This window comes from Mauremys reevesii, linkage group 1 (genome assembly GCF_016161935.1).
Source record: "Mauremys reevesii isolate NIE-2019 linkage group 1, ASM1616193v1, whole genome shotgun sequence".
Taxonomy (NCBI): domain Eukaryota; kingdom Metazoa; phylum Chordata; order Testudines; family Geoemydidae; genus Mauremys; species Mauremys reevesii.
In genome coordinates, this window is record NC_052623.1 from 221,289,526 (window position 1) to 221,301,713 (window position 12,188).

General features: G+C 44.1%; 1 protein-coding gene across 1 annotated transcript; it reads right to left on the reverse strand.

Moving 5' to 3' along the window:
• Window positions 1-220: 220 nt before the first annotated feature.
• LOC120381883 (gamma-aminobutyric acid receptor-associated protein-like 1) lies at window positions 221-11,778 on the reverse strand. The gene is made up of 5 exons (XM_039500045.1): window positions 11,303-11,778; window positions 10,836-11,222; window positions 6,981-7,059; window positions 5,011-5,129; window positions 221-2,649 (listed from the first exon to the last, which is right to left on the reverse strand). Exons 2-5 carry the CDS (start codon window positions 10,923-10,925, stop codon window positions 2,584-2,586), a joined length of 354 nt encoding a protein of 117 aa, XP_039355979.1. The 5' UTR covers window positions 10,926-11,222; window positions 11,303-11,778; the 3' UTR covers window positions 221-2,583.
• Between the last annotated feature and the right edge of the window lie 410 nt (window positions 11,779-12,188).

The following is a 12,188-nucleotide window of genomic DNA, read 5'->3' on the forward strand; positions in this document are numbered from 1 at the left end:
ACAGACAAAAATACAATATGTATCATCCAGAGGGGACGGGATACACTCACTCTGTCTCTCACACACACATTTAACATGTGAAGGGAACTCTGGTGTGTTATGAAAGGGAAGTAATGAGCAGCTCTGATATATCCTGTCCAATGGGAGACAGTACCATTTTAAGTGACAAACAAAAGTATTACAGCCAACTACATTTAATATCCAGCCCAGAGCAATCCTCTGATTTTCAAATGTGTCTTTATTGATCGGTTGATTTAGCCCATACAACATGAACTTTATTTTACAAGAACCTGGAGCTGGTTAGAATAACCGAGACAGAAAAAAAAATGACCATCATTGCCTTTTACAATATTAGACTAGAGCGAAAACAGAGGTAAATGCCACAATCCAGTTAAAATAACCTAAAACTAACCCAAACATAAAACCCCACATGTAACAAATGGCCTGAATTATTCCCACAAACATCACGGTGCTAGGGGGAGGTAGGGACACAAAATCAAACACCCCGGGTTGCAGCTGTCTCCCCCTGGGCATGCACGAGCAAGAGCATGCGTGAGTGAGAGCAAACACACATGTAGAGGTAAGTGTGAGCAAGCACAAGCCTGGGGGGAGAGAACTGCAATAGCCGACACTGCCCCCAGCATGCCTTCATCCAAAGGGATTTTCTAACCTTCAGAACATTCAGAGCTTGTGAAATGAAAGGCCAACATGGATTTCCACCCAAAGGACAAGGAAATCCCCAATAAGCAGAGAGGAGTGGAGAAAAGAGGGCTGAGGGAGAATTATGTCATGGCATTCTAGGCAATACCCAAGTGATCTATAATGGTATTTTGAGTGTGAGATCATCCCAGGAGGACTATCCCATGAGGCGTGCAACAGAAGAGCAAACCTGAATTCATGATGCAAATAGGGAACGCTTATCTATATGTTTCTCCTCTTGTTCCCCTTTCTAAAGCAGTGCATCTCAGTCCTCACTGCAGAACCTTCTGCCAATGCCCCTCAAGCCTGTCCTGCAGCCCGCCCTGCTTTTCCAGTCCTGGGCTTCCCAAACCACTCTGCCAATGCCCCTCAATCCTGATCCACAACATGCTCTTCTATTCCTATGCATTTTAGTGGAACAACAATTCAAAAAGTTAGACAGAGAAATCATAGGACAAATTTCACACACGTCACCAGAGGTTAGCTGCTTGTTTATTTCTCTGCTCCAGTGAAGTGCTAACTAAGATTTTTCAGTCCCCATTGTCACCTCCCCAGGAAAATATAGGGAGTTGGGGTAGAATCATCTTATGAAAATAGTGTTTATCATATGTCCCCCACCTTCATCTGGGGTCCATCTGTTCCTCCCCTCCTCCTTGTCTTCTCCCCACCTTTAGGTCCCTCCCTCCAATCCCCATTAATAGAGGAATGTTTACAGTAATTAAACTCAATTATTTTATTATTACTCAAATTCCAACATAAAGGTTCCTCAACATTCAACTCCTTCCCTCCCCCCTGCCCCTCTCGATTTAACTGATAGCAGTTCCAGGAACATCCTCTGTTTGTGCAACTCAAAAGCTGACGGCTTAAGTCCTGCATGGGATGGGATCTCTTGGTACCTTTGTAAGGATAATACTGGCTCAGAAAAAAAACAACATATATCTAAAGTATCTGTTCTGATGATGTTCAAACTACCCACCCCCCCCCCAAAATAAATACCACTACTTGGCCACAGTGTGGAAGTATTGCCCAGCAACAGGAATCCAGGTCAGAATGGGTGCAGGGCCATGAAATATTCTGCTCTTAAAGAACATGCAAGATCTATAGATGAGACATGGAGGGGAAGACTAAATCCAAAGGGTTTGTGTACCAGGCTGGGCTGCAATGGAAGGGGCAGAATAAGTTTTTCTCAACATGTCTGGTCCAGCACTTGAATGCAGTTTAAAAAACAAAAACAAAAAAAAACAAAAAACACCCCACCTCCCTCATATCAGCCTGGGTAATTCCCAACCCTTAGTGAAGGAAAGGTTAACAGAGAAGTAGGGGAACTATTTGTGGGCACCAACTAGAATGCCCAGCATAGGGACTTCATATGGGCACACAGAGCACCAAAGCACTTGAACACCCATGATAGATGGTGAAGGTAAGCATGAGAGGGACAGTACAGTATACTCACTCCCAGGTCCAGAGAATGTGCACTCACATTACTGTCACCCAGCAACCCTTCCCTCCCTCCCCCACTGCTACCTGGAAGGTGTGCGAGTTCGGCTTGCTTACCAAGGCCCTGTTACTAGCTAACAGAATTCCCACGCATGGCAGGGGGCAGAATGCTACAAGGGGAACCTCCCAGTCACATAGCTCAGAACTTTCTGTCAGCCAGTCAGATTACTCCATCGAGCTACGTCTCCTCCCTCCTCCCCCCACCCCGCTGTAAAAGTAACAATAATAGTAATAATAATAATAATCAGATGTGTGAAAATGATGACATTGTGTATGTAGTTCTTTTCCAGTTCTCTCTCCTCAATCTTCCTCCTCTCCGACGTGGATCCCCCCTCCCACCCACCATTCCTGTCAGTCCGTTATGCCTGTGCACCCGGAGACCAGCGCTCACTTGCCGTAGACACTCTCATCGCTGTAGGCCACATAGAGAAAATAGTCCTCCTCGTGGTTATCCTGAGATTGGGAGGGGAGAAAGGAAGAAAGGATGAGACACACTCACCATCTGGGAACATCCCCAACCAGGGTGCACTGTGACAGCAAAAGGAAAGAGCATTTCTCTGTCACGATCTCACTCTCCCCCACCCCCAGGGCCTTATTTCCTTTCTCCACAGAGCACCCTGGACATGGCTGAGTACAGAACAGCAAGGTTCCTTTGTGCATGTTTCTGGTCCACAGAGAGAAATGGTTTTGCCCCAAATGCTTGTGAAATAATAGAAATGGATCCTTCCATTTGCATGCCATTGAGAGGTTGTGAGAAGGGAGTTGGAGGAATGTGGCACTAGATCTACACTGGAAAAGAAACAAAACAAACCCCACAGCAGTGAGCCTCAGAGTCCGGGTCAACTGACTCAGGGTCACAGGGCTTGTGCTCTGGGGCTAAAAATAGCAGAGTAGGCATTCCCACTCTGGCTGGAGGCTGGGCTCTGAGATCCACTCGCTGTCACCAGGTTTTGGAGCCCGGGCTCCAGCCTGAGTCCAAATGTCTACACCGCAATTTTATAGCCCTGTAGCCTGAGCCCGATGGGCCTGAGTCAGCTGACCCATTCTCCAAGACTCACTACTGCACTTTTTTTTTTAATTGGAGTGTTGATGCATCCTCAGTTAGCAGCCTGGCCCTAGGTTTCAGGGTCCTGATCCTGAGAGTTGCAAGTTGTAAACCGGCATTCAGCATCAGGCCCTTAGGTTGTGAAAAGAAAGCTGAGAGGTGTTAAATACATAGTACCCCAGCAATTTACAAACCTTGAAAGTCACCAGTGTTCAGAACACAAGCTGCATAAGCAATTGTTCTCCATGTCCTCTGACGGTAGGACAAGAAATAATGGACTAAGTCTGCAGCCAGGGAGATTTCGGTTGGATATTAGAAAAATTTCCTAACTATCAGAGTAATTAAGCTCTGGAATAGGCTTCCAAGGGAGGCTGTGGAATCCTCATCATTGGAGGGTTTTAAGAACAGGTTGGACAAACGCCTGTCAGGGATGTTGTAGATTTACTTCGCCCTTCCTCAGAGCAAGGGGCCAGATTTAGAATCATAGAAATGCAAAGCTGGAAGAGACCTTGAGAGCTCATCTCTTAACCCCATTTTACAGATAGGAAAGCTGAGACACAGTGAGATTAAGGGATCTGCCTAAATTCACACACAAAACCTGCAGCTAAAACAGGGATAGACCCCAGATCTCTCCAGCCTCAATGATCAGCTCTTACCACTAGACCTATCTTCTTCTTAAGTGTCTAGTTTGAAAATGAGCCTTGGTGTCTTTATCTTCTATCACCTTCATTAAAAAAAAATCCATCCAGGGTTACTGATGGATAATGACTGTACCCAGGACAGTCTGAGGAAGCCCTTTTTAAAATGCCATTATTACAGTGAAGGGAAGATTGAGGAGATTCGCCTGCATTTGATGGAGTCACCCCATCTCAAAAAGCTATAAAGCAGCCCAGCCAGAGATAATGTTCCTTGGGTTCATAAAAGTTTTTCAAAAGGGCAAATTATTTAGAATGGACCAGATGGCACCAATTATCAGGTGTTCTCAAAAAGTGATCACTGGAAGGTGATCCTCAGACCCCCTATAAGGTCTTCATATACAGATTTCAAATTACGCATGCTGGTCCCTGCAGTGTGCTATCAAACTCAGTGTATTTTTCAGCATATGCACTTTTTATGTTTGTTTGCCCACTGGCGTGGTTCCTCTTCCTGGCTAAGAGAAAATGTCTTTGTTTAAACAGGAAAGCAAATGAATAGGTTTTCCAGTCACTCATCTGAGCTATGAACAAACACACCCGCTGGGAAATGGAGCTTAGCGCAGGCAAAAGCCAAATATATGTGTGGAAGCCTTATTAAATTGTTAGCAGCACATCACTGAATAGAACAGGGGAGGCCTGACTCCCAGTCCTGTGCTCTAATCACTAGACCAACATTTCCTCCCAGGATCTGTCTTGGAAGGAATGGGAGGGAGACTGCATTGTATCACAAAAATGTGGACCTGCCAGGAATCTCTGTGACTCCTAATCTAACACCCTTACATTAGCAAAGCAAAATAAATTAAGCATTACATGAACTATTAAAATTCCTGTTTCCTCTGCCAAATTCCTCATGCTCCTTGGTCTAACCATATAATGCAACGTTCCAAAGAGGGCTGATGGAAATCAAGCAAGAGTGGAGGGTTCCATTCAAGGAGGAGCTAGTGTCAAGTAGGAATCATCAAGCATGCAGTGCTTAGCTCTACTGAGTGAGGAGTTCTCATGTGTAAAATTATTCTAGGGTATAAGTTGTTCAAGCCACTACAGCAATATAACAAGGATATGGGCTGGGCTTACCTCATACAGCTGGCCCATGGTAGCACTGGTGGGAGGGATGGTGTTATTGACAAAGAAGAATAGGGCATCCTCTGGCCTCAAGTGGATCCGCTTTCGGATTAAGAAGTAGAACTGGCCAACTGAAGAGGGACAGGAAGGGAAGGGAAACAGTGGAGGGTGGAATGTGATTGATACAGGGATCACAGAGCGAAAGTCAAGAGAATGCTTGATACACACAAACTTCTGCAAATGCAACCGGACATTGATTTGTGTATCTCCTGCTCTTCTGGCCCTAAATCCCAGCTCTATCAGCTACCCTCAGTGCTGCCCTGCAGCCCTTTGCTATTCTAGTCCTGTGCCCCTCAGTCCTGTCCCACAAGCCCCCCTGCTATTCCAGTCCCAGACATCTCTTAAAATGAGGTGATCACACAAAATGTGTGGGATTGTGTGGAGACCTGCAGTACATCTGCAGAGGAGAAAGGGCAATTTATTAGCCAGTTGCACTTCTAAGGTTCCCAACACCTTTTTGCCCTGAAATGTGCCCCGTCCCCACAGTCTGTTCGACACCTTTGCAAGAATAAACCCTAAACAATGATATGGTATTCACAAGAATGACTAGTTCATTCTAGAGATTGGCTCTCCAATGTGAAGTTCAGATCTACACCTGAACTTTCCCAAAGTTCACGGTCATTTGAGTTTGGGATTTTGGTTCAACCTGTTAAAGACACAAAGGTCTGAAATGAAATTTGGATCTAGGCTGGAACTCTGACCCTCTCCACCAAAATACAAATGCACTGGGACCTGGGATTTGATTTTGGGCTATGCCACTCTCAGTTTCACTGTAAGAGACCACAAGTGTTATGTAAAGACTAGGAAAAAATGGGCAATGCAGGAAAGAAAACAGGAACTTAAGGGTCACCACCTACCACTCAGTCCAAAGTCCCATCACCTGTCTACCAGAGCTGGCCAATGTCCTGATTATACCATTATCTCATTTTCTACCATATTGATTCAGACCACTGGACACTCTAGTCCCATATCAAGTCTCTGACAGCGCCTCCACTTCATTCTAGCATGCAGTGCTTTAGTGAAGGGAGACACAAGGATTTCTAACCAGCATATGATCAGCAGACACTTTAAATCTTGAAGCTTGTAGCCCCTTGTAATTTTTACTTTAGCGATTGTCACTGCAGATGCTATTCTCATTCATAAAACACACTCTATCCTCACTAAATATTTGCCTGAACCCTATTCCATGGGAACAAGTTCTGCAGTTAATTATATACTACAGGAAAAATGTATTTCCTTTAATTAATTTTTATAAATGTTTCCTTTGTTCATGTCCCCAAATAAAATCAGATTTAATCATACAGTGACAAACCCTGGGGCATTTGGAAGTGGAACTTCATGACTGTCACTGTGCTACATACTATGGCCACTTAGATGGGAGTATTTTATGATGGGAGTATTTACGAATTCACATCCTCCTGCTTCAAAGATGTAGACGCTAACCACTTGAGCTAAAGGAGAATGGCCACTGGCTATTAGCTGTATTGAGGGCTATGATACACAGCTAAATCATTCCCATTATAATAAAAGGCAGTGGTGACACACACACAGTACCTAGGTCATTAGAATACAGTGCAATAGACAGAGCCATTCATCAAAAGAGCTCAAAGTAATTTACAAACTAATTAAGCTTCACAATCCCCCTTGTGAGATAGATTTGTGCAATAAGTACAGAGAGGAAATTAAGTTAAAGAGAGGTTAAGTGGCTTGTCTAAGGTCATATGGCAAGTCCACAGCAGAACTGAAACTAGAATCCAGGAGTCCTTATTCCTAGTTCCCTGGTTCCAACCACTAGACACACTACTGACTTGGGCCTCCCATCCTCCCGGCAAAGCACATTCTCATTATGATGATATCAGTGCAAAGAATTCCTGATTACTTCCTCACTGGAATGCAGGAAGAAAGGAGTCAGAGTTTGCTACCTGTGAGGTCAGAAGGCACAAGGTACTTCCTCTTGTCCAGGTCAGGTACTCTTGCTTTGGGTGCCTTCTCCACAATAACCTGGAGAGGGAGAAATAGGACGTGAGAATCACCAAAGAGAGTGGACCAAAAAGTATCACTGAAAAATAAGTGGTCCCTTTAGGGAGATGGTTCTTACAGGCCCATGGAAATTCTCTCAAGCTCTGCTGGAGGACCAAAAAGGCAGGGGAATGCAGAACAGGATTGACGGGCAGTGGCAGAGCTGTGGGGGGAAGCTAAGGAATGGAATAGTAAGTGTCAAAGAGTAAAGTAGAGAAGTGAGGAACAGTTGCAAGGTTGGACCACAGGAACTGCAAAATCAGATCAGACTAATGGTCCAAGTAGTTCCATATCTTGCCTCCAACAGTAGTCATTATCACATGCTTCAGAGAAAAGCACAAGAAACCCCATAACAGAATAGCCAACCCACACAGGAAATTTCTTCCTAACCCCAATTACTGAGTGGTTAGCTTATATATAGCAAACATGAAGGTTTACATTCCTTATAATTATTTTATCTAACCTAATGTAACTGTGGATGTTCTAATTATCCACATAAATGTATAAACCACTTTTTAAATCCTACTAAGCTCTTGGCTATCATAATATTTTGTGGAAATGAGTCCCACAGGCTAATTACCTCTATATGTTGCGTAAAAGAATATAGAGAGTAGTAGATATAGAGTCAAACAGACAAAGAGGCCCAGAACTATGGAAGCAATATTTACAGGTACAACTGGACAAATATTTAACGCCAAATCAATAAGTGCTCAAATAGTAGAGAGAGATGTGGTGGTTTGAGCAGCTTCCATGAAAACTTAACGTTCCATTAGAAATTTTTTGCTGAGCCTGGGAAGCCATTCAGAAGTTGGATAGAAATTTTCCTGGCAATACCTGATTCTCTGGAGAAACATGGAGGCAAGCGATTTCATATTTTACTTTGAGCATGATTAGTAGAGACTGGCCACATAGTTTCAAGATGTGACCAATCATTCACCCAACGCCATCTGGACTCATTTTCTTAGAATAAGAAGCGGAATTTTCTGTGCTTGCCCATAGCACATCAGGGCAAGAAAAAACTAGGCCCAAATTTTCAAAAACAGTGTCTATTTTTGAGTACCCACCGTGAAACACCTGCAGCCTGATTTGCTGAGGTGCTAAACTCTCACAGCACCAGCTGACATCAATGGGAGTTGCAGATCCCCAGCAGTTGTGAACAAAATCCAGCCTGACACACTCAATGTTGGTACATGAAATCACAGGCTGGTTTTCAAAATGTGGGTCCTAGCATCTCTGTAAGTTTGGAGACTTGACTCTCCCAAGATACTGCATATGTGTATGGCGAGTGGGGTGTGTTTGTGGATTTGGGATAGCTGGGGTGTGTGTGTGTGTGTTTATATATATATATATTAAAAAAAAGGATATTGTAAATCTGTTGATATAGGGAAGATGTTGTGAATGGGGGATAGTTTGGGGATCTTGTGTATTCCGCATGTGAAGAATGGTGGTTTAGCAGTCCATCGCCTTAACCACTTGGCCACCTCCTGGAGCTGCTGCATGTAACTGTGTAGTGTGTTTCTGGGGTGGGGGGAGAGTTGGGGAGGAAGACTAAAGGAGTGAATGACTGTGGGGTTGGGGTTGCACTTTTCCTTCTTCCATTCCATTTCCCAAGGCACTGACAAGGAGAACCTGTGAAAACAACAGTGAGATCACCTTCTTGGTATAAGAGGGTGAATCCCAGCATGATTTTTATCTTGATGGGGAAGAAAGGAGAGGTCACAAGAAGCGTGGGACTTGAGAGGAAGAAAAGATGGTATTGGGATTACTAAATCCTAGGAAGTGTTGAGATCCAATAGAGTTTAACAGAGACTACAATTTACATGGAGATAGGAATGAGATGGGGATGTTTGGTTGATTGGCTTCAACAGCTATTCAATTTGTCTGGACAATAAATTTACCAGGTGTCCATTCTCATGGACCTGAAACCTTTACAAAATAGCCATACTCCAGCCAAACTGTCCATGGAACTTTATCTCCACCCCTCACCCTCAGCTGTGATTCTGATCCCAAAGGTTTGAGAATCTGTCTGCAAAAAGATGGAGAGACATTTGGTAAAGGAAAAACCAAAGGGCAAATGCAGATTATCTCCGGATTGTCACTGAGTGGTGTTTGCTGTAGCGTGGGAGGGCGCCAATACGCTTGTATCAGCTAAAATGCTAAGATGTACCGGGTGCACTGCAGAGTTAGCAGCTGAAGGGACATCATCATCAGGGATCCAGCTGTCAGGAAAGGCAGACACAGAAATGATTCAAAGATGCTTGGCCGGTGCCTTCAGTTATCCACTACACAGCTCTGTCAATGATTTTGAGGAGGGTATTTTCCACTGTGGCCAGATGGACTTCCTCCTGCTGTTCCAGTCCTAGAACTCTGCACACAGAGTTTCTTCTTCAGTTCACTCTAACCCGCAGCTATTTTAGTCCTGGCCTCCCCCCACAGATCAACCAGTGCATCTCAATCCTGACTTGCCTCACCCCTTGCTATTCCTGTTCGGGCCCCCACATAGCTCTTGCAGTACTTATCCATCATTACCCACAGCACAGCCCTCTACACTAGTCCCTCAGACTCCACCACAGATCCTGACCTCACTCTTGACCTGTGGCACCCTCTATTATCCCAGACCTATGGCTCTGCACCTCATTTCTGACTAGCAACAACTACTGCTCCATTCCTGTGGTCCACATACACCTCTGCCACTGCACTACTTCAATTCTGACTTGCATAAACTCTTGCAAGTCCAATCATGGGGCCTCTCCTAAGGAAGAAAATGGTGCTGAATTGCAGCAAAAATGTGTGCCAAGGTTTTTCTTTCCCCTTGTATCCACAGGGGATTCTAGACTATTTTGGAAGGTAGCCCCTGAACGGTAAATCTGGGACAGACATCTCCAATGGGGATGGAAAGAAAGAACATTTTGAAAATATTTAATAAAAGGGACTGCAGAAATGTAATGAGTTTAGTCTGCCATTTCCCTTTCTTAATTATTATCATAAAGACAGAAGTTTTCCATAAGCACTCCAAAGGGACTTCTGGATGAGGAAGCACAGCTAGGCTGGGAGAACATGACCTTGTTTTCTATGTGATGTGTTTTTTTCCACAAAGAGATTAAATGAGAGGTCAAAAGATTGAGTGGTTGCTATTAATCTTCTCTTGTCTACAAGGACAAGAACAGAGCAAGGTTGTATTGAAAAGAGAGGCCAAAAGAAAATAAAACAAAAAATAAAATGAAAGGAAGATCTCTGATGACATCATACAGACCCTCCAGTTTTCCATGAAGGTTATATGATTAACTCACATATTGTTTTCCACCATTTTGTAAATAAATGGTTAACTTCCCTCTCCACCCTGGAACAACATGAACACAGACTGTCATAAAAAAAGATTAGCAGCATTTTTCCCTGCTAAATTACTGCAGATCATGGAGGGAAGGGGCCAGAGAGATACACCCCATCACCTATTTACATATCAAATCAAATGGTATTGTTCTTGGTATATAACAATATAATAAATAGAAACAGGTATATAAACACAGATCAAGAAATAGACAGCAGATTTCAAACAGATCAGAACATTAAAATATACTAATAATAACAACCCCAATTCCTCTTCCCTGCCCCTCCCCCTTAAAAAAAATAAACCACAGAACATTTGATAAAACCAAGGACACACAAATTGTTTGTAAAATATAAGCAGCACTGCAAGGCAAGCCCAGGGGGCAGCCACCAGTACACTATATGAAGACACAATTATATATTCCACTCACAGGGACCCTGTCTGGATATTTCTTTCTGATTTTCTCCCCTTCCTTTTTTCTGTATTCAAAAGGATGATCTTCTTTGTACTGGAACTTCATGTTGTTGGTCTTTTTTTGGTTTCTCAAGTTTCTCCTTTTGATGCTGTTATTTCTTATTATAAAATATATTTGTATATATTAAAGGTGCCTTCCAAAGCCCCTGATATCAGAGATAGTGGGTCACAGCAAATTCTGAAACGAGCTGAGGTTTTTCGGTGCTGCTTTGAATTCTCCTTGTGTCAGTTTCCCAGGCTGCAGAGATACAGCTGATCATGGAATACAAACAACGATGTAGCAAATTGGGCATTGTGATGTCACAGGGAGAAGCGTCCATCATTCTAGGCAGCACCATCTCACCTGTAGAATAGGGAGGAGAGACTGCACGTTAATTAAATCGCATTTGCACACGGCTGTTAATGAAATACATGAAGATATACCTGGAAATACGTAGTTATTATCCGTCATTGCATCACTGAAGATACGGCCTTCAAACTCTTTCAAGTTTATTTTAAGAATTAGTCCTCCCCCCTTGCTCTGTGTCCTATGGCTTGATCCACACGCTACTGCTACAAACGGGCTTCAGGGCTAAACCTTTTCCTGTACAAGGGGAGGATCATGTGCTGGAAAACAACACAACACAACACAACAATAATAAAAATAGAAAGAAATGATATTTCTTTACAGTCTACCCGATGCCTGCCAACATTTCTAAGCCATTAGCAGGGGCATTTGGGAAGGTAACTAGGAGCAGAGTGGGGGGACAGATCGTCAAATGGGAAACATTTGGGTGACAATTCTAGACTGTTCTGTTCTACTTTGTCTATGCAGGTTTTTATTCCTTCCCCAAAGTGGGGCAGTTTTCCAGGCCCCTCTCTCTGTTTTTGGGATGCGATCTGCCGTGTTTGTGTCTGTTTCCCATGACTCAGTGTCTGCTGCTGCTGCTGCCTAAAGCAAAACAAAGGGCTGAGTAAGAGCAGCAGCTCACCATGACGCAGGGGCCACAGATAATGGTGGCGGAGCGGGCTACAGAGAAGCGTGATCTGCGCGCACAGAGGCGGCGGTGTCATTTGTTCTGAACGGAGCATGACTAATGAATGCAGGCTCGTGTGTCCATAATAACCTTTAATTTCGTAATATTGGGCTGCTTCCTCCCCTCCCCCACTGCGGCCGAGAGGCGAGCGGGCTGCGGCTCTTGTGGGAGAGAGCTCGTGATTTGGGTGAGTCACACACCTGCAAATCCACCATCACCGCCTCTGTCAACAGAAACAGGCAGCCCGCCCGCCCTGCGCTTTGTCCGTGGAAAGAGACGGGGGGAGGGGAATC